Source organism: Ammodytes marinus (assembly GCF_949987685.1).
Source record: "Ammodytes marinus genome assembly, chromosome: 7".
Lineage (NCBI taxonomy): Eukaryota > Metazoa > Chordata > Actinopteri > Uranoscopiformes > Ammodytidae > Ammodytes > Ammodytes marinus.
The window spans coordinates 12,500,555-12,527,642 of NC_137211.1; the positions used below are offsets into that span (position 1 = coordinate 12,500,555).

Sequence of the window (27,088 nt, forward strand, 5' to 3'; positions counted from 1 at the left end):
ACACGTTCAAGTAACATACAGAGGAAGAGAAAGCGTCGATAGAAATTGTATATTGGCATATGATTGTTGCCCTAAATGGTCAGAGAGCTCAGTTCTCTCTCTTACCCCCTCTGTGGATCCACTACGATGGCGTAAGGCTCGTCTATCATGCCCGAGATGAGGGTCTTGGAGTGCTGGCCTGACATCTGAGCCACTTCGATCACATCCCGACCAGAGTCGGTCCAGTACAAGTTACCAGCCACCCAGTCCACTGCTATGCCACGCGGCATCTTCAGCCCTTTGATCTGGAAACGAAGGTCAGAAAAAGGGAAGTTTTTGCAGGATGTTCACAAGTTTGGCTTTTCAACTAAAGCTGAAAAAAGCCTTGGTTCCACTGAGCGGTGCAGCTCGGTTTGGTTTCGGTGCGGCTCTGCACAAATCTTATTTGCGTTTCCATTGTCAAAAGTTGGAAATGATACCAAAATAAGCAAGCCTATTTTTGTCACCCTTTCGTCGGGGTTCTGACATCCAAAGGGTCCCAAAAGGGTGGAGCTACACACTGCAGTCTGTTGATAGGTTGAAAGAATAATTTCCGTGTGAGAGACAAACGGCCGTGTGTGATCTCCTCACCAAGAGTTAAGAGTCTTGTGTTTGGAGAAAAATATAAGCGCGCAATTCTTTGTGTATTATGTGGCTAAACCCCCGACTACCAAGTGAGGGTTCTGTCAGCAGGTGGAAAACGCAAGCCAGACATAACGTGCCCTGCCGAACTGAACCGAACTGTGCTGCTCAGAGGAAACGAGGCACAATAGCATAATAACTTTTGACCAACATTTACCTGCAGGTTGGTGATCCTGCCGTCGCTCTGCCTTCTGTTGCGGTGAGAGTTTGAGGAGGAAGAAGAAGATGATGATGTGGAGGGCCCTGGGAGTTCATAGGAGGAGATGTGGCCGGTGTGCCAGTTGGTCCAAAAGATGCGGTTTGACTTGACGTGCAGGTCCATGGCATCGATACGCACGCTGGCATCACCCTGGAAAGTCTGCTCGTAGCGCCAGTTGCGCATGCCGGGGTCCAGGCTGCGGATTTCATTGTCGTCGGCAATGTAGAGAATCTGTCGGCTCATGTTCATGCCTGGGAGAAAGAGTGGAAAAAAAGTCATAAGGGAGGGCCTTTTTTCAAATTTAAAAAGTGAACACTTATAAGGAGAGTTTTAAAAAGTAGCAGAAGATGAGGCAGCTTGTTAAAACAGTTATTGTCCTCACTGTCAGCCTTGCAGGTGTCATTGATCCTGGTGAAGTACTTGTGGCAGCTGCATTTGTAAGAGCCTTTGGAGTTGTTGCACATGTGGGAACACGCTCCGAATTGCACACACTCGTTTTTATCTGAAAAAAGAGCAAAAACCAAAGTAATGTTAAGTAGAAAAATATTTCAGATCAACCTAAAGCATACAAAATCTTTATTCTTATTTGTCATAACAGGTGCAGTGTTTTGTGCACCTCCGCAGGTGTGGTGTCCCGTCTTCTGGAAGCCTGGCTTACAGGAGCAGAAGGAGTCTGTGCCGTTGGTGACACAGTGAGCCTCGTCGCCGTCGCCGCACTGAGTCCTGTTACTCCTGCAGTCGTTAAGTCTGGTGTCTGAACCATGAACACGCAAACATGACGAGACAAAAATTGTTTAATATATGGTTTGAAATGAAACCAGTTGTGCTGCTGCTTTGAACTTTTCAAACCTCCCGTCTGCGGTTGGCTGTATTATATAGAAAAGCAGTTTGGCACAAGGCCACCGACCTGTCTTGCAGTTGATCTCATCCGAGCCATAGTCCTCACAGTCGTTGAAGAAGTTACAGCGCAGGGTGGAGCTGATGCATCGGCCATTGGCACACTGGAATTCATCTTTCTCACATGTGGGAACAGCTGGAGGGGCCTCTGTAGACAAATAAACACCGCACACATACACAGGTTAGCAATGTGTTATAACCTAAGTTGAGGAAGAAGGAAATTTTACACCGATTTAAAAAAAACTCCTGCATCTTACGGCAATTCAGTTCATCCGAGTTGTCACCGCAGTTGTTGACACCGTTGCACCTCTTTGACAACTGCAGACACACACGGTCGTTTTGGCAGCGGAAAGCTCTGGTGGGTGGACACTGAAACTTCCCTAAGAGACAAGAGGAGGATAGAGAACCAAAGTTTTTCAGGGGGAGAAAAAAAGATGGAAGACAAACATTCAGCATGTGTGTGCATCACAAAGCGGCACTCACTGCACTCTTCTGGATTCTCGTCAGAGTTGTCCCCACAGTCGTCCTCCCCGTCGCACTTCCAACCCAGGGGCTTGCACAAAGTGTTGTTACACTGGAACTCATCCAGAGGGCAGTGGCGCCCAGCTGAGAAAAAACAGGAAGAGAGGAGGAGGAGAATTGAACTACTGGCTACGCCTCATAAATTGTAATACGCCCTTTTAATGGCATTTTGCATGTAGGCATTCCATCCAAATGGGGGATTCATTCATAGTAACACATTTCTGTCTCATAGGCAGACTTGGTAAAACGATCAATTAAAAAAATTAAATAAAATCGTCAATTAGAATAGTAGCTAGAAGACGAGAACATTTGTAACGGCATATGCAGAACACAAACACAAAGACTCACCGGCACTGCCACAATTCTCCTCGTCACTACCGTCCATGCAGTCTGGATCGGCGTCACAACGCCAGCGGATGGAGATGCAGTGTCCGTTCTTGCACTGGAACTGATCGTTGTCACACTTCAATTCGCAGCCAATCTGAGAAGACACATTCCATTTAATGTTATTTTCAGACCACGGAAGAAAAAAAAAAAGAAAAAAAAAAAGGACACCCGAACATTAAGTCTCCGCACCTCATCAGATCCGTCAGCACAGTCGTGGTCTCCGTCGCATTTCCACCTCCCGGCGATACATCGGCCGTTGGTACAGGCAAACTCGCTCTCTGAACATTGTCGAGGCACTGCAGAGGAAGACGGACAAGGTTCACAGTGAGCTATGGCTGCTTAAGCCAAAACACAGGGCGAGGGTTTGAACAACCACAGAAGAAGACTGTAGAGGCTGTAGGAGGCTCAATACGTGTTTTTTTACTGATTTCATTTGAGTGTTTTATATTTATGTCTCCATAAATCCCATTAACAATTAGCAATATAAATAAAGTTGAATGCATTGGCATCTAGTGGTCAAAAGGGAAACAGTACAACAATGTCACAAAAATGATTCTTTTTAGAGCTCAGCCTGCAGACTCTTAACAGGTGGGTGGAGGGGATCACAGATGGACAAAGGGCATGAGAGTGCAGTACGAGACAAAGCAGAGGAGTGACACACCGAGTATGGGAGCGGTGGAGTAACTTACCTCTGGCTCAAGCCAAACGGGACAGTATGAAATGAAACAAACATCAGATGAGGTGAGATGCATCAAAAATGACAAGCGAGTGGGCGTTAGTGCTGAACAAGTGGCTTTGTACGAACGGTTAACATGTTTGAAGGTGCAAAGTGAGTGTGCTCCCAGTGGAAGAGGCACGGGGCATGAGCGTTAAGTGACACAGGGCCAAGTTTGAGACAACACATGTTGACAGCATAGGGGCATGAAGGCACCATTTCCGAACTGTAAAAAGTGACACCTACTGCACTGGTCTTCGTCCGAGTTGTCCCCGCAGTCATTGTCGTAGTCACACTGCCAGCGGCCTGGCACGCAGCGGTTGTTCTTACATCTGAACTGGTACGGCTCACACGTCCTCTCCGCTTGACAGATAGCAGACAACAAAAAAAAACGTCAGCTTCAATAAGATGAAAGCAGAAAGGACCAAAAATCCTAACACGATCTAATGGAGAGCAGAATGTAAATCAACATGCAGCATTTGTCATAGCTTTTCTTATAATTTATTTATTCAAAATGTTTTTATTGATGTTCCCTTCTTTCTTTCTTTCTATCTCTTCTTTTCCTTGTCAGTAAATTTGTTGTCGTTTGTTCAATTGAAAAGGTGGATTATAATTTCTCTTTAGGATGAACTGTACATTTTGAAAGTACGAGAATAATCTTGGAAAAAATAAAGTATTAGTATATAACAAAAAGAGACAATTCAGAAACATGCAATGCCACCAATGTCACCTTCTCAGTGCAAATTGAGGATATATTCTTACCACACTCCTCTTTCGGTTCATCTGACGCGTCGCCGCAGTCATCCTCGCCGTCACACTTCCAGCGAGCGGGGATGCAGCGCCCGGAGTCTTTGCATCGGAACTCGTCCACACCGCAAGTCATCTGGGCTGGAGGGGGAACGTTTTGTGGGGTTACATATTTCCAGTTTAAATATGATGACGAAGAATAAACAAAACGCTAAATAAAAAAGGGGTCTTACTGCAGTTGGTGGGTTCATCCGACCCGTCTACGCAGTCATTGTCGCGGTCACACACCCAGACGCGGGGTATGCAGCGCTTGGTGATGGCACACTGGAACTGGGTGGGCGCACACGTGACCTCAGCTATGGCACGGGGGATAATAACAGATTTATATTATAGTTACTGTGTGAACAACACAGTGAAAGACTGGCACTGAATTACATGGGGGGGAAAAAAAGAAAGAAAAAAGCTTCTACTCACGGCAGTCCTTCTCATCCTCTCCTTCTCCACAGTTGTCCTGGCCGTTGCAGCGGAAGATGCCTGGGATGCACCGGCTCGGGTGGGAACATTTGAACTGGCTTGGCAGGCAAACGTGAATGTCTGCGGTGCAGTCAAACAGGCAGACAAAAAGAGAAAAAAAAAGGAAACAGGTAAGATGCTATATAGAGTAATGGACAGCTGGTGGCGATGGTAGCACACAAGGGGGAAACATGAACAGGGCAGGATGCAGATTAATAATCATTATTTAATGGTGCTACGAGGAACTTTTTAATATTTCTGAAACAGTCTAATTTTTCTCTCCGATGATCGTAAATTCCAGACAAGACCATCAGTGCAAAGAATGCTATTTTTATATAGTTTTTCTTAATGCCTTTGTCATGGGTACGCTCACCAAGGAACAACAGTTGGGGTAGTAAAAACACTGCTGCTTTTGTCCAAAGGGGGTGCAATAATTAACAAAAAGCTGAATGTTCCTCGGAGCACCTTTAAATGTGTAAAATAATGATTTGGGGAGGAAATACATTAGAAACTGTATATCAAACAGAGAGACATACCGCAGTTGGCCTCGTCAGAGTTGTCCTGGCAGTCGTTGTCTCCGTCGCAGATGTAGGCAGGGTTGGTGCAGATGCCTGTGCCACACTGAAACTGCCCCGGCCTACATTTGAACTCAGCTGTTATGGGGGAAAAAAAGAGTGACAGTCTGTCCCAAGAACACACGCAACTTACAAAACAATATCTCTCAACCCTTTAGGTCCGTTTAGCTACGTTTAGATCAAAAGTAATTAACACACACACACACACACACACACACATTACAGCAATGCGGCACTTACGGCATTCTGCTGGCTCATCCGACCGATCACCACAATCGTCCTCAGTGTCACATTTCCACCAGAAAGGAATGCATTTGTCGTTCTTGCACACAAACTGTACAGCAAGAAGAGAGAAATTAATCAGAGAAGCGATGAAAGGGCCTAACAACCATCCTGGGCCTCAATGCCGTCGACCAAGCAGGAGCTAGTTAATGCAGCACTGGGCAGCGTGCCAGCTATCAATAAGCAATCACCAGGCATAAGCAGTTCATCAAACAAGACACATAGAGATATGAAAAAAATCCACTTATCAAACTGTAGTCATTCAGTCATATTCATGTTGATGATGATGTTTGCTCAGCCTCCTTACCTGGCTGGCGGTGCAATTGGACATGCATGTACGCTGATCGTTGGCCAGGTAGAAGTTGGTGGGACAGGCACACTTGTAGCCTCCCCCTGGAGACAGGAGGCAGAGGTTGCTGCAGCCGCCGTTGTTCGTCTGGCACGGATGGTTGAGCACTGGAAAAGAGACGGAAAGAAGGAAAGTAAGGTTTTAACCTCTGATTGAAACGATAACCATCTTTATATTTCAATACAAATAATTAATTTCTTACACCTGTACTCAAATGAAAAAAATTTGATTTAATTTATTTTTAATTTTATATTTCCACTATAGCAAAGATGAAAACCGTTCTTTTTAATGTGCCTCATCCTCATTAACACATAGGCCACAAATGCATAAACTCAAGATTTTATTTCACAACAACATATATTCACATGCGGGTATACCACTATGTACTATTGTTTGTATAGTGCATGCTATTTTCAGTTTAAGTCCCAAACATTAAAGGTGCTCCGAGGAACTTTCAGTCTGTGTTCATTCTTGAACCCCCTTTGGACAAAAGTGGTAGTGTTTTTACTACGCAAGCTGTAGTTCCTGGGTGAGAGTAACCATGACAAAGGCATTAAGGAAAACTATATAAAAATATGATGGTCTTGTTTGCTGTTACATGTAATTTATGATCATCAGAGGAAAAATTAGACTGTGTCAGAAATATTTAAAAGGTCCTCGTAGCACCTTTAACATATGGATTGCTACATTCTTCCTAACATATCGGCGGTCTGCCTCTTACCCTCAGGCTGGCGATACGGATGGTAAATGTGGACGTCCATGGGCCGATGCAAGGTGCTGATCAGGGTGGACTTGTTGGTACCCAGAGTCTTATGAGCTCTGTTGATGGACTTGGTCTCCCAGTCCGTCCAGTAGATGTATTCCTCGAACAGAGTCATGGCAAAGATGTGGGGGATGTCCTGGGTGAGAACTGCGGGCAAACAGACATTAAAACCATGTGGTTCATTAGAATTTCTTTTTTAATAAGTTAACATGACATACTGAATGTGTTCCCACTGTGATCCTTAGTGATGAATATAATCACTGCAGTTCCATGATCAATCAATCAATATCCAGCTTATAAGAGCTTTTCAATAGTAACACTCCATGCTTTCCAATACAGTGCAATGTAAGTGTACATGAGAGGTGGTAAGGAGGTGTGCATACAACAGCTAGTGTCGAATAGAAGAAAATAATATTTATACCAACATAATTGTTTAGATTTTTGTAATCGAACTCTTCTTATTGTTGCTGCTGATAATCTTTTGGGACAATCTTGCGCTGTTAATGTGAAACAGAGAAAGGGTGGGATGCCCAGCTACAGTGGCTCCACTATATGTTATGTAATGGGTTAATATACGCCTCATTAGGCTTTACACTCTAATTGCCCTTTTTCTGCTCCCATATACTTGGTTTCATGTGTTTGCTCTTAGTATTTGTGGCCGGTTCGTTATGGAAACACACCATTAGCGTCTGCTGTAAAAAAACACAGCAGCAATCCAAATACATCACACATGCATGGGTTCGCACACACCAGTTGAAAACACTACTTGTCATTTAGTCAGCCATGGCATTAGTATGAGATACAAAAAGTGAGGTGCTTTAAACAACTAAAATGTTGTTATGGTGTGACAGGAGTATTTTAAAACATCAGGTTGAACTGTGATTTGGTCTGATTAGCATGAAGCTCCCTTTGGTTGACTCAATTCCTTATCTTAATTCAAACAGGCCAAGTCTTGGTCTGCAAACACACACACAAGGCTACGCTGTATTGTTTGCATGGTGTGTGTGTGTGGGTGTGTATGTGGGTGGGTGCATGCGTCAAAAGATGGGTGAATAACTCCCTGGACACATTACTGGTTGACTAACACCCACAAGCTAATACAAGACTGGCTAATGTTCTGTTATTAAGTTTTAGGGGATGAAGCTTTTATAGTATCCCATATGCGCACAATTTTAACATTTCATTCTTAATCCAGGGAATGATGGGATGCCATAGCTATCTACATGTTATAAGAAAAGCTTAGCTAATGTGAACAATTTCAATAGAAATGCCCACTGATTTGCCCCAGGGTTTCCTCTGCACGCCTGGTGCGCTGACAATATCAACTATTGTAGTGGGTGTGCAAAACAACTGAGCGCTATGCGGACGTCATACATGCTAGAGGCCTCACTGATAGAAACAATCTCCCCTATTCAGGCTTTCTGTCCCCCAGGCCTGTGCTGCAGAGGACTCCAGCCCAGCGGACAACCAACTGACCTGCATGCTTATGCTTCAATGGCTTCTAAACAAGTTTGTGTGTGCGTGTTGAGAGGAAACACATTCAGACAGGTGACAGACTCATTAGCCTGTCACTATGTCAAATCCTGCCACAGCAAAAAACTAAATCAGCTGATAATTTATTGTGGTTTTATCATGAGGCCTAAATAAGCCTCTTTATATTTCAGTAGCTATGTCAAAAACCCAATGACAAATGAATCATGGATATTATCACCTATTTCTACGGAACAACATTTTGACCAGTTCATGCAAACAGTATCTCACGTGGTCATAATTTCTTTGGAAAGCTGTGACCCATCAGTCAAGTTGTACAAAAGCAATAATAAAAAGGGTATCTGTGCATACTGTTATGTTACCTGTGTGTCTGTTGGTGCCATCCAGGCTGGAGAACTCAATGTAGTCCTCCCTGGCATCGGCCCAGTATATACGGTCATTGATGAAGTCCAGGGTCAGTCCATTGGGCCACGTGATCCTATCCTCTACGATGACACTTCTGTTGGTGCCGTCCATCCCCACCCTTCCAATGTGAGGGATGTCGCCCCAGTCAGACCAATAAAGGTACCTTATACCAGGGGGGAATACAGACAGTTACTGTGACAGTAAGGGTATAGTGAATCTCAGGAAACATACCTTCAATTCCAAATAAAGCTCAGCAGTTACTATTACCACATCATATGATATATAAACTTTGCTTCTCACCCATAGCGTACATCCACAGCCACAGCACGGGGTTCCCTCAGGCCACTGTTGACCAACACGGTCCGGTAGGCCCCGTTGAGTTTTGATACCTCGATTGTGTCCCGCCCTTTGTCACACCAGTACAAGTTCCCGCCGACCCAATCCACTGCCAGGCCATCTGGGTTACTCAGGGAGGTCCGGTGCAAAACCTGCCCAGTCAATAGGTCACAGTGTTAGGGAAATGACAAGGTTCCATTAGGAGACCCACACAAGTAGGTTTTTGAAATGAATGTGTTGGTTGGGCATATATCCTGTGGTTGTCGGTATCAATTTAGCTCAAATTTCCAGTAAGATAGAAGGGTGTATTATTTCCCCACTGACCTCAATGTTGCTGCCGTTCATGTGCATGCGTCGGATCATGCTGCCCTGAGTGGTCACATCTGTCCAGTAGATCATGTGCTCTGCATAGTGGAAGTCCAGTGCCACCGCATTGTTCAGACCCTGAAACAAAGGCAGGTAATGTATTCAAAAGTTGCATGGAGCACTAGCAATAAGATCGTTACCCTTTTTAGGTTTCAGAACAGCAAACTGACAACCGGCGTGCCTCACCTGTTTTATAAGAGTGTAGTTGGAACCATCCAGGTTGAGTTTTCTCAAGTAGTACCGGTTAGCAAAGATCAAGTAGGGCTCCTCTTCTACACACAAATACCAGAAAAATATATGCTTCAGGATTCAATTGGAAATGAGCAACCAGCCAAAAAAAAGATTAAAAAAAAAACACAACACACAAGCATGCCTTACCCGATGTGGACTTGCAGATGGTGGGGTCGTTGGGGCTGACTTCAAAGCCGTCGACGCAGAGACAATGGAAGCTGCCATGTGTGTTGATGCAGCGCTGAGAACAAGGGTAGCTGGTGGTGCACTCGTCTATATCCACACACGTCTTCCCATCCCGCTTCAGTTGGAAACCAGGGTGACACCTGCACTGAAGGCGCCAAGAGCACCGGAGATATGTCAAAAATCTCACAGCCTTAAGGGTTCTGGCACTTCTAACATCTGAGTCTAGGGCAATTGTTTTACCACCAATATTTGAATTTAAGGTGGTACCAATATCATAACACAATATGTAGTTGCTACTGTCAAATGAGCTGCATCAATATCTAGAATCAAATTTTCACTAATTGTCTTTCAACAGAGAGCACATGAAAGTAAGCGGCAGAAAAACTAGAAATTCTGTAAAATCACATCTCGTACACGCATCTGGGGCCTCATTTATAAACGTGGCGTACGCCTAGAAGAGGGCGCACGCCAATTTCTACGCAAACATTGGGATTTATAAAAAGCAAACTTGACGGGAAGATGTGCGGTCCTCCACGCAAACTCTGACCCATGCGTACGCACAGAAAGTGGAGAAAGGAGAAACGGCGACTCCGTCGGCACATGTATGAAGTGCGAGAAAGAATGTGTTTGTGTAAAATGAATCCAGATATAGGCCTATTATAAGCCATGTAGGTCTATCATATAGTGAGATCCTTTGCAAAACGGATGAAGCCATTCTTACAACTAATAAAAAAATGCCTCCACGGATTTTTCCATGGAGTGATACCAACAAAAAACAAAACGAATTAGGATCTTAAATAGCCCACAAACAAAAAAAACGTTTGAATAAGCTCTGCATGTTATTGGATTCATTCTGATAATATTGAGGTGGAATACAACCTATTACTTTTACACTGACGCTGTTCTCGATGCCTCAGTCAGGCCGACAGGAGTGCACAGTTTCATACACTAATCATAAGCCTATTGTACATCACATACTGTGCTAATTTTTTGCGGTTTTTAGTCAGTTTTATCTATGTGTTTTTCTTTGTGTTTAAGCACGTCGTAACTGTGTTTTGAAAGGGACTGTGAAGTTTATTATTATTAACCCTCCGCCGCCCGTCACTGCACCGGGATGAATTCTCCGAATCTGTATCTCATGGGGGGTCTCAGTGTCCCCCGCTCGTGGCACAAACACTGCTGTGTGAGGATATGCACTTTTTTGCGTCCACTTTTATGTCGGATCGCTTCTTTTTATTTCGACCACAGCGTTTACAGAGATCGCCACAGGCTGCACTATGACGCCTTTACCCTCACACTGTGCCACCAAACTAAATTTTCCCTGGTCGCCACTTCTCCAACGGGTACTTCGGCGTGACCGCAGTGATCCACACCGTGTGGAGTCTATTTTTCCATTTCCCTTTCAGTCGGCGATTGCCACTACCGCCTTCATGCACTCAGTAAATGATATTAATTCGGGCGTGTCATTGACTATGTATGGTTAAATATGGGCGTTACGTGAAGCCCACAAAGGCTGCGCCACATGTAGAGTTGATTGTGATTTATAAAGGGAAACAGGCGTAGGACGTGAGTGCGCACTGTTTTATAAATCAGAATATGTTTGTTCGCACGTACATCCTACATTTCTTCCGTACGCTAGCTTCCACGTGAATCCCACGCAAAGCTTTATAAATGAGGCCCCTGGTGTTTTGAAAGAAACCCTACGCACCCTCTCACACAAGCTCTACTCATTCAAAATGATGTGGAAATAAGCTGTACACAAAGGAAGTCACACACCAGTGCAAAGCTGTGATGGCTGTGAAGTGATTTGCAATTAACCGTTGTGCAAACACTGAATAAACTGACTCAATCTGCAATGCCTTAAAAACACCCCGGACAAATTATTTTTGCTGCTCCTTATCATTTTGCAAATGAAGCCCTTACCACAGCTTCAACACAACACACATTGAGAGTTGACACAGAGTTCAAGCTGTTCTAAAACTGGCCTCCCACTTTGGAAAAAGAGAGCCAAAACATGTTTTTGTCTTACATAACTGCATGCCTGAATTGATTGCTTCTCAACATATAATTTACTTTCGGTCCAGATTGCTTGGGAGGTAACTGTGCCATATGATGTTAACACATGAATTATTGGCCAGTTAAAGTCAGTGAAGTCATAACGTCATTTGATTTGAAAATAAAACGTAGGGGTTGAGGTGGGGGGTTTAGAACAACCAATGTGAGGGCTTACCTTGAATCCTATCTTGAGGTCGTCACAGAGCTGTGCGCAGCCACTCAGCTTACTGTTGAGACACTCGTTGATGAAGCAGTTGAGTTCATCAGAGCCGTCGCCACAGTCGTCGTCGCGGTTACACAGCAGAGTCTCATTCAAACACTTCCCGTTGCGGCACATGAAGGCTGAGTCATTACACGTCCTCTCTGAGATCACAGACAAAATGGCGTGTTACATTGAAACAGCATCCAGATAAGACCTTTTCTGAACAAGATGTTTCCTTACATGATTCACAGTTCATTATGTTGGTAGAGGAGTACCATTTAAATAAGAGATAAAATGAAGGCGATAATAATCACTACCTGATTCAGTGCAGCGGGGGTTCTTGGGAGCTTCATCAGAGCGATCCTGGCAATCAAACTCTCCGTCACACTCCCATTTCTTCTGGTTGAGGCAGCGGCCATTGGCACAGCGGAATTCCTCTGGACCACATGTTGGGTATTCTACGCCAGGACAGGAGAGTCTTTATTATTAACCTCAACCTCAGAGGCTGGTACAATAAAAAAATCTCGCAACACGGAAATCTCATTCTCATGCTACATATTGTGTGGGCAGAAATCTCAAATTTTCCAATATTTTGCATTTCTCTTTCAGGATCTCACACACACACACACGCACACACTAACCACATTCTGGGGATTCATCCGAGCCATCAGAGCAGTCGATGTCATGATCGCACACAAAGTGCTTGGGGATACACTGTCTGTTCTGGCACATGAACTCATTGGCATCGCAAGTGTTGTTGGTGTACACTAGAAGTGGAAAAACACAAAGTGATTAGAGGACATAGAACTGTGCTGTGAACACATTTTATATGGGACTATTTTGTAACTGCCCCTACTCACCACAGCCAGCCTTGACGCTCTCATCGGCTCCGTCGGGACAGTCTTTGTCTCCATCGCACTTCCAGCGTTGAGACACGCACATGAAGGAATCGGGACAGTGGAACGCCTCAGGACTGCAGGTCTTGGATTCTGTCACAACGGTTATGGGGAAAATTACATGATGATGTAATATCAGGCAATCTTAAGCATTACAGTTAAAATGCCTCGGGCTGGGTGTGGGAAAAAAAACTTTTAACATGGGTGGGTTGCAAGTAAATGTGTCACTTACTGCATTTCTGGTCCTCATCGGAACCATCCCCACAGTCATCGTAGCCGTTACACACCCAACTGCTGGAAATGCAGCGGTGGTTTCCACATTCAAACTGCTCGGATGTACAAGATTTGTCTGTAAAAAGGAAGGAAATTGGGCTTAGCATTTAGGAGAAAAGTGTTGACTTTTACCTTAACCATAAGTCGATTTTCCCCCCATGTGCAGTGGGAAATAAAAAAGAAGTATTTTCTGGTATGTTTTGTGAGTTCAAGAACGACTGACCACAGTGTGTCTCGTCGGCTCCGTTCTCACAGTCATTCTCCCGATCACAGGTCCAGCTCATAGGAATGCAGCGACCACTGGGACAAGCGAAAAAGTTGACAGGACATTTGAGCTTCCTCGTATCTGCAAGACAGAAGATAAAGGAAACATTACGTAATCTTTAAACGATTAAACAAAAGAAAAATCAAAATGCTTTTCAGAGGCCAAGGCATATAGCGCCCTAACCTGGACAGTTCCTCTCATCTGAAAAGTCTCCACAGTCGTTGTTGCCGTCACACACCCACGAGGAATGATAACACAGAGTGGTTTTCTCGCAGCTCTGGAAAGACGCTCCCTTCACTCCCAGGCGGAAAAAACGGGAGCAATCGGTGGGTTCTGAGGATGATGGGAAAATAAGTATTCTTAACTTATCCATTGACTTCATTTAAAGCTGTCAATGTCTTTCTTGTTAAAACCTTACATTTCTTTTTTATGGTGCGATTACTTACGGCAGTTCATTTCGTCACTAGCGTCCTCACAGTTCACCACCTGATCACAGCGGCTTAAGTTGGAGATGCAGCTTCCGTCTTTGCACTGGAACTCTCCTACTTTGCACAGGGTCACTGTGGGACGCACACAGGAGTTTTCACAAATGGGAATCAGGCAATTTGATCAGGTGAGCACAGACATTGGAGTGTTGTATGGGCAAGATAGTAACAACCGCACCAAATCTGACACAAGGCAAAGATCACTGACATTGTTTCTCTTTGAAAAATCCTTGGTAAAGCCTTTGCTATAACATTGACACAAATGACTTACTGTTGCAGGGCAGTTCATCTGAGTGGTCACCACAGTCATCTGTGCCGTCACACCAGAACTGGTGGCCGATACAGCGGCCATTTATGCAACGCCTGTAACCCTTCTTGCAAATACGATTGGCTGTGGCAGAGAACAGTAGTTGATTTGAGTGACTTGAAGTGCATATTTTAAATATTGCCTAATCTACCAATACAGTATTTTATCAATTAAACATGTGAATTGAACAACATATTCTGCACAAACTTAGCTCATTGTTCACTAACTAATAGCCCCATTAGAACTCACCACAATAGGACTGCTTCTCATCAGACTTGTCCTTGCAGTGGGCCATGCCATCACAGGTCAGGCTGTAGTTGATACAGTCGCCATTTCCACATTCAAAGTCCTCCACACTTCCACATGACACATTCAGTGCTGGAGAGGTAGAAACATGAAAATTCAGCAACATTCAACCGTTATTATCAAGACAGGAGCAGTTTTATCCTTAGTTGATTGAAAACATGTTTCCCTTTTCTTACAAGAGCAGGTGTTGTCGTCCAGAAGCTGACTGTCTCCACGGCAACTGCAGTTGACCCGCCCATCAGATTTGGGGAGACACAGGTCTGGGCAACCTCCGTTATTGCTTCGGCAAGGAGAAAACTCACCTGAGGAATGTATGACATGGGAGGCTAAGTTAGGGTAGTAATGCAACGTGTTATTTACTGGTGGAGACTGGTGGGGATCATCAAAATGATTTAAGTTAATCCTGTGCGGTACATGGATATCTGTGTCAAATTTAATAATGGCAATCCATTTAACGTTTGTTGGGTTTTTCAGTCTAAACAGACAGACAGACTAACATGGCCATTCCCTAGAGCCACGGCTAAAAAAAACAACGACACACAGCCCTTTTGATAAATAGTACAAACAGGTCTTTATAACACCAACAACACTTGCTGGAGTGTTGTAATTTAGAGGAGCAACCTATACAAAATGAACATTGACTTCACCGAACAATACTTACAGCTGTTGCTGCCATCAGCCACAGCAACGATGCCCATTGGCTGCTGAGGGATGTCAGCACGCAACACTTTCATGTCTCCTCCTGTGAATTTGTCCGCTCTAAGGACGGCCCTCCTCACCCAGTCGGTCCAGAAGATGTAGTCTCCGTACACGGCCAGGCCGAACGGATGGACCGGCTCATTCTTCAACAAGACCTGAGCAGAAAAAAGAGGCATCATTTTTACAAACAGGATTGATGCAATATTTTTTTTTACAGCCAGAGGAAAAAAACGATATGGCTGCCTTACATAACGGCTGCTTCCATCATATTCGCAGCGTTCGATCTTGTCCAGTGTGGCGTCAGAGAAGTAGAGTTTTTCAGCGCGGTGATCTATGGCCAGGCCGTTGGGAGTTTTGACGTCGGTGCCGATGATCACGATCACATTGGCTCCATTCAGAGAGGCCCTCATGATGCTGGGAGACTGCTCATTCCAGTTGGTCCAGAACATCAGACTGCGGTTGGGAACCACAAAAACAGGACAAGCATGAAAATTTGTAGTTGGAGCTGTCAAAATGTATCGGCATAAAAGTTCCCGGTGCATTAAGACAATTAAATAAATCTGTTGTTTAAGTGCAGTATTGCTCCCGATTGCAGTGCACAACATCAAGTGTGGATATTGATGATGACTCACTCCTGACACTCGTCCAGCACAAAAGCTCTGGGGTGGTCCTCCCCAGACATAGTGACCACAGTGTTGCGGTTGTAGGCCACAGATCGGCTCTGGTCCACAGTGTGGCGTGTGATGGTGGAGGTTGTGTAACTGGTCCAGTAGAGTGTATCCCATCCATGGTGGTATGACAGGCCCTCAACCGACCCTACATCTGTAGGTGGGGGGAAACAAAAGAATGAAGAAGTTGGCTCTGTAAACATGTCAGAATCATGACGATACAGCAGATGTGATTCTTTTTCAAAAGCTGTCAGAAGCAGCAATATTTAACTGTAGTAAAATATCACCTCTCAGGGGTTTTTGTATAAGAGCATTAATGAGGGCTTTTAGTGAGAATTCAACAAATAATTTATCACTGCCACAGTTTAACAAGATCCCCCATGGTTTATTCAGTTAAGACTAAATTAAACAGGCCGTGGTGAATGCCTTTAAAGTTATCCCCATCTTCACACACCATCTCATGAATGGCCGAACACCGCAAGTGAAAAGTGAAAAAAATAGGAGGAAAATGGAAGTGCTATCTGTCTCATAGTCTTTTTACGGCTGGCCCACACACACAAATAAAGCTCCATGTAAACGCTCTTATTCACGGTGACTTCCAGTTCTGGGGATAAAACCGTCACTATGACAGCTTGAGTCACTTTGGGGACACAAGACAGGGTGTGAACGAGTCAGCCGTGAACAACAAAAAGATAAAGCTTTTTTGTCCAGTGACGCCACCTCCCTTCACTTGTAGTGCATACAGTAGTATTAATACCTTTTTCTGTGGTGCCTACATGACACAAAACATCATGGAAAAGGACACTGTACTGCAGTCTTACAGGCTCCAAGGTGTGCATCCATGTGTTCTTGGTCACACTAGCAACCACATTTATGACCACTTACACCCAACAATAAAAACCTGTACACTCCACGCAGCGGCTTACTCTTAGCTTAAAGTCAATAATGACCCTTTAATAGATGTTTCTGATGAGTGACAAAGTGCTGTAATCACCTGAATGCAATACAATTCTAATTCTGAGGCTGAATACCTTGTTAACCAAACTAAATGCAAATAGAAGACCAGTTTGGAGTCCCGCAAACAAACAAACTTGTCCTTTAAGTTTTCCCATCCTTGACGATCAGACTGTACGAAACAGAAAGGAGGGGAAACTGTGTGTACTTGAGCAGCTAATTGCTTGGAATAAGTGAATATCACACGGTGAATAAAGAACGTCCAAGCCAGTATTATGTAATGAGAGAACAGCACAGTCTCCCCTCCCCTTGCCTAGATCAGCTCAGCCCCTGGTTACTGTGCAAACAATGGTGAAAACCTGTAAGGAAGACCATTGCCACTCCGAACAGAGCCTTTCTGACTATCACAGGAGTGGTATAGAAATCCAAGTGACACCTGAGAATTACTTGAATTAATTTGCTTTGGCAGCCGTTCAATTTGTGGATCATTAATTGTTTTAACTACTTATTCACGGTCTATTAATTATGCAGCAACTCTTCTGCCGACGAAGTCTCTGAAGAGCATCTACATGGACGAGATGCCTCCTGCCGCGGTGACCACTTAGCATCAAGTAGCATTGACTGCTTTTGGAGAGGAATGTCTGTTAGCAACCACTGGGATGAATTTGCCCTCTGTTGCCTGGTTTCAAGAAATCAATACAGCCACTGCGTAACTGCTGCAAAGACATTGCTCCCGGTTTTGACCCAAACCGCTCTCTCTCTCTCTCTCTCTTGGATTATGGAGGACACGTTGATGCAGCCAAGGAAAAGCCAGGAACTGCTCTTTAAGGTCATATTTTATTTCCCCTCTCAGTAAAACTGGAGAACAGGAACAACATATACTATCACATGATTTCCTTTCCACAAGAGGAGAGTTCCATATCCATATCACCTTTAATCAGTTATCATTTGTAGTAGCATGTGTGACTCAAGAGGTAGCTGATTTAACCACTTGACTGTCTGCGAACACTTGAAAATGTTTTATTTGAATTCTGACTGCAAGATGATGGACCGCATATTATTGAAGGTCACATTTACAACTCCACAAGCAAACTAAAAATAAACTGGAATATAGTCTTTCTACTCTCTTTTCCTGCGAGAGCATAGATCATAAATGTCAAGGAAGAAGCCAATTGAAGGAACCTGAGGTCAACCTATGCCAACAACCAAACACTATCATAATGAGATTGCTAGCTGTCTTAATGGGAGTGTGTTCCTACCTGTGATTAATACAATTTAAGACATGAACTGGAGCCAGCGGATGCATCACCCAGACACTGTGTGTACACGCTGTTATGATCCTTTAATTTAACAGGCCATTAGACTAATTGCTCAATAGACTTGTATTGTGACTGCATATGGAGACTTTGGGGAAGCAAGCAAACAGCAGTGCCCTTAGCCAAATGCAAAGGGCGGAAGAAACTTTGATTCGGACCGTGGTGCCCATCCTGGACGGGCTAATTCTGGTGTCTGGACTGGTAGGCCAAACCCTGGTCATCACCATTCTCAATGGCCGGAGAAGAAAAGGAAATCAACCGCCGCACGGCACAGACACCTTGCTGCTGGCTCTGAGTGCCGCAGACCTGCTGCTGCTGCTCTGCCTGCCTTTCCACACCTCCGCCATCACCCTGGGCTTCTGGCCGTTCGGCAGCTTCCTCTGCAAGGCCATCAGTTTCCTGGGCGTGGCCTGCTCGGCTGCGTCGGTCTTTACCCTGGCCGCTCTGGCTGTGACACGTTACCTCACAGTGGTGCACCCCACCTGGACCTTCCGTTCAAAGATGCACCGCCGCATCAAGCTGACGGTGGCTCTGCTCTGGGTCCCTGCCTCGGCCTTGGCAGCGCCGCAGTTTGCTTTCCGCACTGTGACCGTGTCCAGCGCAGTGTACTGCTTCGCCTTCCTGTCCGACTTCAGCCAGCTGGTCTACAGCATCGCGCTATTCCTGTTTGGCTTCGCTCTACCACTGGGCATCATTGTACTGATGTACACTAAGATCTACTGCTTTCTTCGACATGCACGGCAGCTAGGGAACGCTCCCCAGCTTGAGCGCTACCAGAGCCAGGTCACCCACACATCAGCTCTCCTGGTCCTGGTCTTCACTCTCCTCTGGCTGCCCTCTTATGCCATCATGTTCTCCTACATCGGAGGAAGCATAACAGGCTTCCCTGGCTATAATACCATTGCCATCCTGGCCAGACTGTTGGCATCCTCAGTAGCCGTGGTAAACCCTGTGCTGTACGGGTTTGTGTCTCAGAAGTTCAGACAAGACTTACTAGAGCTGGGGAGAGGACGCTGGGCCTGGTGCAAAAGCTGTCTGATTGGCTGCCCTGATGTGATGGGCAGGGACATGGTACAGCCCTTTGAGCAGGACACAACCTCAGAAAGAGGACAAAACTGACTCTTTGGTCAAAACTAAAACAGTGCTACCTCATTACTTACTAGGAACGAGAGCTAGGTAATATATATATGTATGAATGTATATATGTATGTATGTATGTATGTATGTATGTATGTATGTATGTATATATATATATAGGTGTGTGCAAGATTACACATGCAATACTACAAGAGATGTTGAACATTGTTCTATTGCTATGAAACAAAATTAATTTCACAATATGACCATGTTACTATGATGATGATATAATGATACAAGGAGAAGTTCACATATGATAATATATAATTCATGACAAAACATAAAAGTCTTATCTGGAACCAATACACTCCTTAGCCGTATCAAATTCTCCTTAAACTGGAAAAAGATCTGTAGTCTGAGGAAACGGATGTCATCATTTTCCTGATCTGTTCAAAATGTTGTTCTCAATGTTGCATTAATAAACAATAACACAGTAATCCCATGCATTTACTTTTTTTCCCTTGTCTTTCTTATCAAGGAATCAACTGTGGTGAATATTGCTTGCTCTGGAATAGCTTTGGTCTGGGACTTTTAAATGTGATGCTTTTCTGGTCTGGGCTTCAACAACCTACTCCTGAATCATTTAAAGAGAGTGGGATTTAAAAGATGCTTCAGTGTTGAAATATGCAAACAGGCAAAGTAAGAGGTGTGTGTGTGTGTGTGTGTGTGTGTGTGTGTGTGTGTGTGTGTGTGTGTGTGTGTGTGTGTGTGTGTGTGTGTGTGCCCTTCAAGTGGCAGCCCTAAGAGATGTCACTCTCCTCTAGTTGAGAAGCAGCAGCTGTGTATGTACATCACAGCGGATGCTCCCGAGTGTGTGTGTTGTCATAATGTGTGATGATAACTGTTTACAGTGTCGAGGAGGAGATGAGGGACAACATTCAATTATTGATAGTTAGGATTTAGAAGGGCCGAGCCCGGCGGAACGGTTTAGGTGAAGGAAGGGATAAATGATACTTAGCAGAGTTTTGGGGATTTTTCTGTCAGGTGTTGAAGTGACACGAGACACGTGATTGACGACTGAATAAATACTTACTGTCCACCACGATCTTGCGGTCTGTGCCATCGTCGTTGATCTGTTGGATGTTGCCAAAGTGGATGTCGCTGAAGAAGATGCGGTTGGCTCCCTTCCCTCCTCCTCCGCCGTGGTAGTCGTAGGTGAGTGCGATAACGTTCTTCATGTGCTCGGGGTCCTCAAAGGGCTTTATAGGCGCGTTGAGGTTGGTCTCGTCCGACAGGTGGATGCTCTTCAGGATGGTGCGCTCAGAGTACAGCAGGTAGCCGTCGTAGTCGCGGCAGCTGCGGTTGTCCTCTGCCAGCATGCCGTGAGCGCAGGCGCAAGTACGCTCCCCGTTGCCCCGGTAAAGACACAGCTGTTCACAGCCACCGTTGTCTTTGCAGACGTTGGTACCTGATGGGGGGGGGGGGGGGGTGGGGGGGTTGGGGGGAGATTGTGACACGTTTATGAGGTTGTGTTGTTGTTAAGCAAATAATGAGCATCGTTAAACTCATCGATTTCCTGCGACGTGTTGATTAAGTTGGGTGGTAAAAGTTTTTACTTGTTTATTTTTTATCACTGTATGTGTGAGGGCTGGTTTCACTATACATGTGAGGACCAACTCAAGGCGGATTGTTTTTGACTTCATATCACATCAAAAAAGGGATTTTTTGGGGGGGGATGGTTTGTGGTTAAGTTTAGTGTGTGCTTGTTTGCGCTCATACCTTGCTGCCTAGCCCTGTTGAACACTTTGATGTCTTTCAGCTGTACACCAATGCCAGTCCTGAGCTGCACAGCATCTGTAGCGTTGTCTTTGCTACCTCTCTTAATGGATCCATTGGCATGAGTCCTAAACGTAAAACAAAGAAAATTGGGAGTCAATTAGCGGCGCGACACAATATGAAATCATCCAAATGATTGGAAAGCCGCCATGCATTAAGCATGATTAGATAATAGCGCAGTGGAAAACAAGACGGTTCAATCAACAAATCCATTAAACACTGAACTCACCTGTCGCTCCAATAGATATATTCCTCGAAAACAGACACAGCAAACATGTCCATGTTGTTATTGGCCAGCACCATCTCCCTGTTCTCTCCGGTCTCCAGGTTGATACGCTCAATCTTATCCGTCCTAGCATCGCACCAGTACAGCAAACCAGCCTGCAGAAACAAACACACAATAAAATTATGTATCTTGTTTGAACTGAAAATTAAACCAAAAAAGATTTAGAATAAAAAAGTTGAACCTGTGGCATCTCTCAAGCCATGATTACTTATGGGGGTCAGGTAAAAAAAGGACACAATTAAAATAACTATTAAAATACTATTGTAAACTCTGACAGTAACATAAAGTTCCTTATATATAACAGTTTGAAGATAAAAGAAAAACTAGCCAATCATCCGGTAACTAAAGAAATCACGAAATATGTTGCTCTAAACTGGTAAATACCCTTATACATACTACTTAGCAGATGCTTTTATCCAAAGCGACTTACAACTGAATCCATCATAATTATAATAATGATAAAAGTGTTTAGGAAGTGCTTAAATGCTGTGATGTCAGCAGTGGTCCTCACCTCGTAGTCGACCGAGATCCCATTGGGCCAACTGATGCTGGCATTAACCAGGACCAGCCTCCCGGTGCCATCCAGCCTGGAGCGCTCAATACGAGGGTACTGACCCCACTCAGTCCAGAAGAGATAACTGCACACGGGACACACACACACACACACACCAGATGATTTAAAGTTCATTTTAAAAGGGGAATTTGGAAGTATAGTAGCGCTGCTCAAACTATATTGCAAGCACTCAAAAGCAACAGTATTATAGACGGCAGAATATGAAGTGGCTGGCAGGGAGCCATACATACCCTTTAGCTGGATGGACAGTGATGGCTCTGGGCTTGTCCAGGCCCTGTGAAATGACTACGTAGCGGAAGGAGCCGTTTAGCCTGGCCACCTCGATCACGTCGAAGCCCTGGTCAGTCCAGTAAATATTTCCTATAAAAGAAACAGGGATACAAATCAGATATACACACTATGTTTCTTTATTTGGACTTCTGAGAGAGAGAAGGTAGTATGCAAGAGTGAATTAAAACAGGATTTAATTGTATTATACCTGCTATCCAGTCAACAGTGATGCCCTCCACTCTGCCGATGCCGTTTGTGACCACATCTTCTCTCCACGTCTGGTCCCTCTTAGCTCTGCTAATAGTGCTTAGGCCCATGTCCACCCAGTAAATGGTGTCATTCTCTGAAAAACAAAAAGAGCCTGTGTGTCATTCTATAAACACTCTAACCCTTCACTAAACCAAAGACAGCTTCAAACTGTCACTCCAGCAAGGGTCGTCTAGCTGTTGATGTCCCTTCCTTGTTACTCACCAGCGTGGAAGTCTATGCCAACGGCCAGAGAGGTGCCAGACACTGGCACCAAGGCGTCAGATTTGTCTGCGGGGTCCAGTGGAATTCCTCTGATTCCCTCGTGAACAGAGTAAAGCAGGAAGGAGCCCATGCCTGCTCGGAGACAGCACAGTCAAGTTTTTGTTTTCTTCAGGACACACTGCATTCCTACTCTACGTGTGACTTTGTAGCTGTTAAAAGCAGCGTCTTACCTTCACAAGACTGCTGTCCTGTCTTGAGGCTGTATCCGGCGGTGCACATGCAGGCCCTGGTTGTTGGCGAGGTGGGCAGACACAGCTGGGAGCAGTCTCCATTGTTGTTACTGCACAGGTTGATACCCGCTTAAAAAGGAGGAAGAGGAGATCAGTGAGAAAAACAAGTTTAACATCTGCCATTATTTGAACCCATTAATTCACTGGTTGAAACAAGAAATGAATTTAACATAAACTTGATTTCCAATTCTTCCAAGCGCTTTATAAAATGACCTATTTATTCATTACTGAAATAGAGCCACATGCTTCATACCTTTCTGCACATCCTCATCATAGATCCTCATGTGCATCATAGGGGAGGTGTTGTTTCGCAAAACCTTCCAGTTTCCTCCATCCTTCTTGTCACATGTTCCTATCTGGTCAGTTCCCTGGTCGGCCCACCACAGCTTGTCTCCTACAGGGGGGAGGGGGGTTCAATTCATAACTTTGCAAGTAATACCCTTTTTACATTGGCTATTGAATTTTATATATTGTTCTTAGAATATAAAGCAGTAACCATAAACATAAAAATGTAGAACACATGAGTGAGTGAGATGAGTGTGAAATTTAACGTACTATCTTTGCCATCATGATCTTACCCATAATAGCCAGTGCAGTCGCCTTAGTAAGTTTGCCTTTAACACCTTCCAGGATCTCATGTTTAGTTCCATCCAGCTGGCAGCGGTTAATGGTGCCGTTCCCGGAGCTGATCCAGTACAGCTGCTCTTTTTCATAGTCAATAGAGAGGCCTGAGTGAAAAGAATAATGCTGCTATAACACAATCTCTTAGACCAATATGCTTCATTTGTGATTTCAGCCAGTAGAGCTTAATACAGATTCAGCGTTATTTCACCAGTCAATTATTTTTGGCAGTATTTGGGGGGAGGGGGGCCGGGGGTGCATAAGCTCACCTACTGGTCCTTTCTGATTAGTGAAAAGTGTGGTGTGGTTGCTACCGTCCATGTTAGACATGCTTATGTTGTCTCCGTCAGTCCAGTACAGCTTCCTGCGGAGGGGATAAGAATTTTATGGGGACATGGAGTAATTGCGATAGAAGACACAACAGGAGCATCAAATAGTACTAAAAAGTAGAAACATTGATAAAAAGGAGCAGCCAGAGGACCACAGCTGAATTGCGCATTAAATCTTCGACAAATTGTTTGTAGGCAGCAAATGTTCTTGAATGTATGGGTCGAATTTCTTAAATAAGTCCACAAGTGAATACAAAATAATGCAAGAATAGGAAAATTGCGTCATCATAACAGTAAGTAGATACTTCGTCATTGAGTGTTCAATGTATCCGAAAGTGTCGAATTGATTGCAGGAAAAAACACTCACCCCAGTATAGGATGCAGCACCAGACAGTGGGGCTTGTCTAATCCCTGGATGACGGCGTTCTTAAAAGAGCCATCCAGTCTGGCCACATTGATCTGCTTCTTGTTGGCATCGTAGCTGGTCCAGAAAAGGTTTCTGGACACCCAGTCTACCGCCAGCCCGTGGGCGTTGGGAAGGTCTGGGTAGAATTAGAACCGCAATTAAAAGGTTTTTCAGACAGATTCTTTTTAACTATAAACTTGAAAACTTAAAACAAAGAGTAAAAAGCAAACATAGAGTGATAAATATCCCTGTGATAGTTCTTACCAGCAGACACAACAGTCTCCACCCCTGTGCCGTTAATGAAAGCTCTCTTGATGGTCTGCGTTCGGACGTCCGACCAGTAGATGCGATGCTCAACCGCGTCATAGTCCACCACCGTCACATTGTCAATGTCCGGTACGGTGAAAGAGATGATGTAGTTGTAGTGGGGGTTGTCAATGTCTACACCCCGGATCTCGATCTGACGAGCATATAGGAGGAACTTCCGAGACTCTGGGGAAGCAAAAATAATACATTAATACAAGTTAAAGTTCAATAAATAGATGAGAAATAGATGCAGCTGCAAGTTCAAGACTGAATGACCATATCGGATACAGAAGAAGACGATAAATACCAAGTGAGCTGGAGTTCTTGAGTCAGTCACACTAGGTGAAGGCTCCGGGCCATAAGCTCGTTAACCCTGATTCATTCTATGTATTCTTTCATTTATGTTCCAATCTCTCTCTTTGTTGATTGTCATTGATGATCTTTGTTATTAAACTATCCATCACTGCTCATCACTGATCTTGAATGAATTCGCAGATTTCCCTAGAATCCATATTATCACCAAGTAAGGCGTATTGCTTAACTCTAGACATGGTCAGTTTTGATTTGTAAAGTTGGTATGAAAAAAAATAATGAGGTCTGTCCCAAGTATATTCTTGTGAGTACACTGTGAATAAAAGGTTATTTAAGTTCATGCTAGTTGGATCCAAACAGGGTTAAACTGACCAGTCAGGAACATGTTGCCCTTATTGGCTCGATCACCTTCTGCCTAACAGAAGGTAAAGACAACAGATGACCCCCTCTGAATCAAAAATGCTTACCCTGTTAACGAGGTTTAAATTGTGAGTGTGTCCGAGGTCAGAATTTGGCAGAGAATTTGCTCTCCTCTCTGAAAATTCCTGTTAATTGGGAATGCATCAGACTTCCTCTAATCCAATTATCCTTGAATCTACACCGCTGAGATGAGGATTGTTCTGGAGAGCGCTGAACATTTAGAAGGACACACATGCACACCGATTCCGACAGCTATCCCTTCTAAACCATCATGAAACCCTACTCATTAAAATCACATAGTAAAAAGCCAAAGACCTCAACAGCACATCACTTGTGACAGTGTATTATATGAAATGAAATGGGAAAGAGAGTGAAGAAGGCTTTGTGATAGAAACGGAGAAGATGCAATAAGATCTTCTGTCATAGGAGATGACAGCTAATGCCGTTGACATGATGTTCGGGGGCTGAGCTCAATGCAGCAGTTGTGAAAATTTTGAGAAAAGGTTACAGAAAATAAAGCGCCTGGTATCTTGCTCCTTGATGACATAAATTATATATGGCATTTTGTGGACACGCTTGACGTGTGTGTTTGTGTCTGACTGTATCTGTCTTTACCTTTGCAGGTGCGTTTGTCAGGCTGCAGCTTCATGAGGTGAGGGCAGGCGCAGGAGAAGGTCTGGTTGAAGTTGATGAGACATAGGTGGGAGCAAGGGCTTTTGCCATCACTGGCGGCACACGGATTAGGTGCTGGAAAGGCAGAAAAAGTCAAAGAGGTAAATGTGGTGAAAGAGAGAAAGACACAAAATGACAGAAGATGGGAAGATGTTGTATGTGAAAGAAACACTAAGAGAGGAGGTATTTCCTTAAAAGGCCCAGCATATGTTTTGGTTATGATTGTGTATATATTTTCAAAAAGAATCCCTGCAAAATTCATAAAAAAAGTATATGTTCTAGGAACAGAATAAGTAAATAATTGAATGCGCGAGGCCTGAGTTAGTTTGAGTTTAAAAGACCTCTCAATCAATGGACACTCTAGGGAAATTGAGAGTGAAGAAGAAGACCTTGTCAACCAGGCCTGGCTGTCAAAACAGCTTGTTGTCTCATCACTTTCATGGTCATTGGTTGCAGCTGCCAATCAAAGATTCAGTGAGCTCTCTCTTTTCCTGCCTCCAATAACGGCCTCTGTGATGCACACACACACCCTTGGGCCACTGGCTCCTAATGTCAACGGGCAGACTGTTGACTGTGTCTAAATCAGCTTTGACGTTATTTTTGTCACCTTGTCAATCATGCGTGACTGAGATCAACACGTGGCCTTTAAGTCGCAGGAGGAGGCTTTTATTTCCTACCCAGCCGGTGGGAAAAGCCAAACAGCGATGTGACTTATTTGTTTTGATCAAGGGAACAGCATGAGGCTTCCAGACAACACGTTGGTCTCACAGCTCTGAAAAGGTCAGCCATCTTTGGGGAATAGGAGTCGTGATTTAACACTGCCAGCAAAGAACTGCAGTCAGCTTGGGGTAAATCTAAGATATGGGGGGTGCGCTCGCTTTGTGTGAGCATGTATGCATGTGTAACCTACCCTGGGGTTGTCTGGACGGGTGATAGACCTGCAAGTCAAAGGGCTGTGTGTTGGTGCGCTGGACTACGGTGACGTTGTGTCCTGTCCATTTGTTGGCTTTGGCCAGAGTGTTGGTCCTCCAGTCAGTCCAGTAGATGTCTCCTCCATACATGGTAACAGCAAAGGGGTGGGACAAATACTCATGACCCCGCAACACTTCAATCAGCCCTGAACCGTCGTACAAAGCAGAGTAGATGGCATCTGACCTGGAGAAGCATT

General features: G+C 44.4%; 2 protein-coding genes across 2 annotated transcripts in view; one reads left to right on the top strand and one right to left on the bottom strand.

Annotated features, from left to right (window-relative positions):
- LOC307253055 (low-density lipoprotein receptor-related protein 1-like) overlaps positions 1-27,088 on the bottom strand; it is an 87,368-nt gene that overhangs the window by 7,086 nt on the left and 53,194 nt on the right. The window contains exons 27-77 of the mRNA XM_080030897.1: positions 26,831-27,075; positions 25,864-25,995; positions 24,475-24,702; positions 24,172-24,346; positions 23,745-23,839; positions 23,433-23,582; positions 23,108-23,248; positions 22,795-22,923; positions 22,565-22,696; positions 22,302-22,436; positions 22,054-22,183; positions 21,761-21,887; positions 21,193-21,344; positions 20,907-21,031; positions 20,221-20,595; positions 15,745-15,934; positions 15,361-15,565; positions 15,075-15,267; positions 14,590-14,715; positions 14,357-14,485; positions 14,072-14,191; positions 13,762-13,875; positions 13,499-13,648; positions 13,274-13,396; positions 13,010-13,126; positions 12,742-12,870; positions 12,523-12,648; positions 12,199-12,339; positions 11,855-12,042; positions 9,586-9,769; positions 9,394-9,479; positions 9,166-9,285; positions 8,806-8,993; positions 8,463-8,668; positions 6,568-6,756; positions 5,805-5,953; positions 5,456-5,549; positions 5,177-5,293; positions 4,602-4,721; positions 4,361-4,483; positions 4,143-4,268; positions 3,627-3,743; positions 2,855-2,961; positions 2,627-2,759; positions 2,240-2,362; positions 2,014-2,136; positions 1,767-1,904; positions 1,476-1,613; positions 1,242-1,361; positions 818-1,110; positions 106-284 (exon numbers count right to left, since the gene is read on the bottom strand). Of these exons, the coding sequence (XP_079887023.1) occupies positions 106-284; positions 818-1,110; positions 1,242-1,361; positions 1,476-1,613; positions 1,767-1,904; positions 2,014-2,136; positions 2,240-2,362; positions 2,627-2,759; positions 2,855-2,961; positions 3,627-3,743; positions 4,143-4,268; positions 4,361-4,483; positions 4,602-4,721; positions 5,177-5,293; positions 5,456-5,549; positions 5,805-5,953; positions 6,568-6,756; positions 8,463-8,668; positions 8,806-8,993; positions 9,166-9,285; positions 9,394-9,479; positions 9,586-9,769; positions 11,855-12,042; positions 12,199-12,339; positions 12,523-12,648; positions 12,742-12,870; positions 13,010-13,126; positions 13,274-13,396; positions 13,499-13,648; positions 13,762-13,875; positions 14,072-14,191; positions 14,357-14,485; positions 14,590-14,715; positions 15,075-15,267; positions 15,361-15,565; positions 15,745-15,934; positions 20,221-20,595; positions 20,907-21,031; positions 21,193-21,344; positions 21,761-21,887; positions 22,054-22,183; positions 22,302-22,436; positions 22,565-22,696; positions 22,795-22,923; positions 23,108-23,248; positions 23,433-23,582; positions 23,745-23,839; positions 24,172-24,346; positions 24,475-24,702; positions 25,864-25,995; positions 26,831-27,075 (7,695 nt within the window). The remainder of the gene's footprint in view (positions 1-105; positions 285-817; positions 1,111-1,241; positions 1,362-1,475; positions 1,614-1,766; positions 1,905-2,013; positions 2,137-2,239; positions 2,363-2,626; positions 2,760-2,854; positions 2,962-3,626; positions 3,744-4,142; positions 4,269-4,360; positions 4,484-4,601; positions 4,722-5,176; positions 5,294-5,455; positions 5,550-5,804; positions 5,954-6,567; positions 6,757-8,462; positions 8,669-8,805; positions 8,994-9,165; positions 9,286-9,393; positions 9,480-9,585; positions 9,770-11,854; positions 12,043-12,198; positions 12,340-12,522; positions 12,649-12,741; positions 12,871-13,009; positions 13,127-13,273; positions 13,397-13,498; positions 13,649-13,761; positions 13,876-14,071; positions 14,192-14,356; positions 14,486-14,589; positions 14,716-15,074; positions 15,268-15,360; positions 15,566-15,744; positions 15,935-20,220; positions 20,596-20,906; positions 21,032-21,192; positions 21,345-21,760; positions 21,888-22,053; positions 22,184-22,301; positions 22,437-22,564; positions 22,697-22,794; positions 22,924-23,107; positions 23,249-23,432; positions 23,583-23,744; positions 23,840-24,171; positions 24,347-24,474; positions 24,703-25,863; positions 25,996-26,830; positions 27,076-27,088) is intronic.
- Positions 18,132-19,169, top strand: LOC307253057 (galanin receptor type 1; the record flags this gene model as incomplete). The annotated part of the gene is made up of 1 exon (XM_080030908.1): positions 18,132-19,169. One exon carries the CDS (start codon positions 18,132-18,134, stop codon positions 19,167-19,169), a length of 1,038 nt encoding a protein of 345 aa, XP_079887034.1.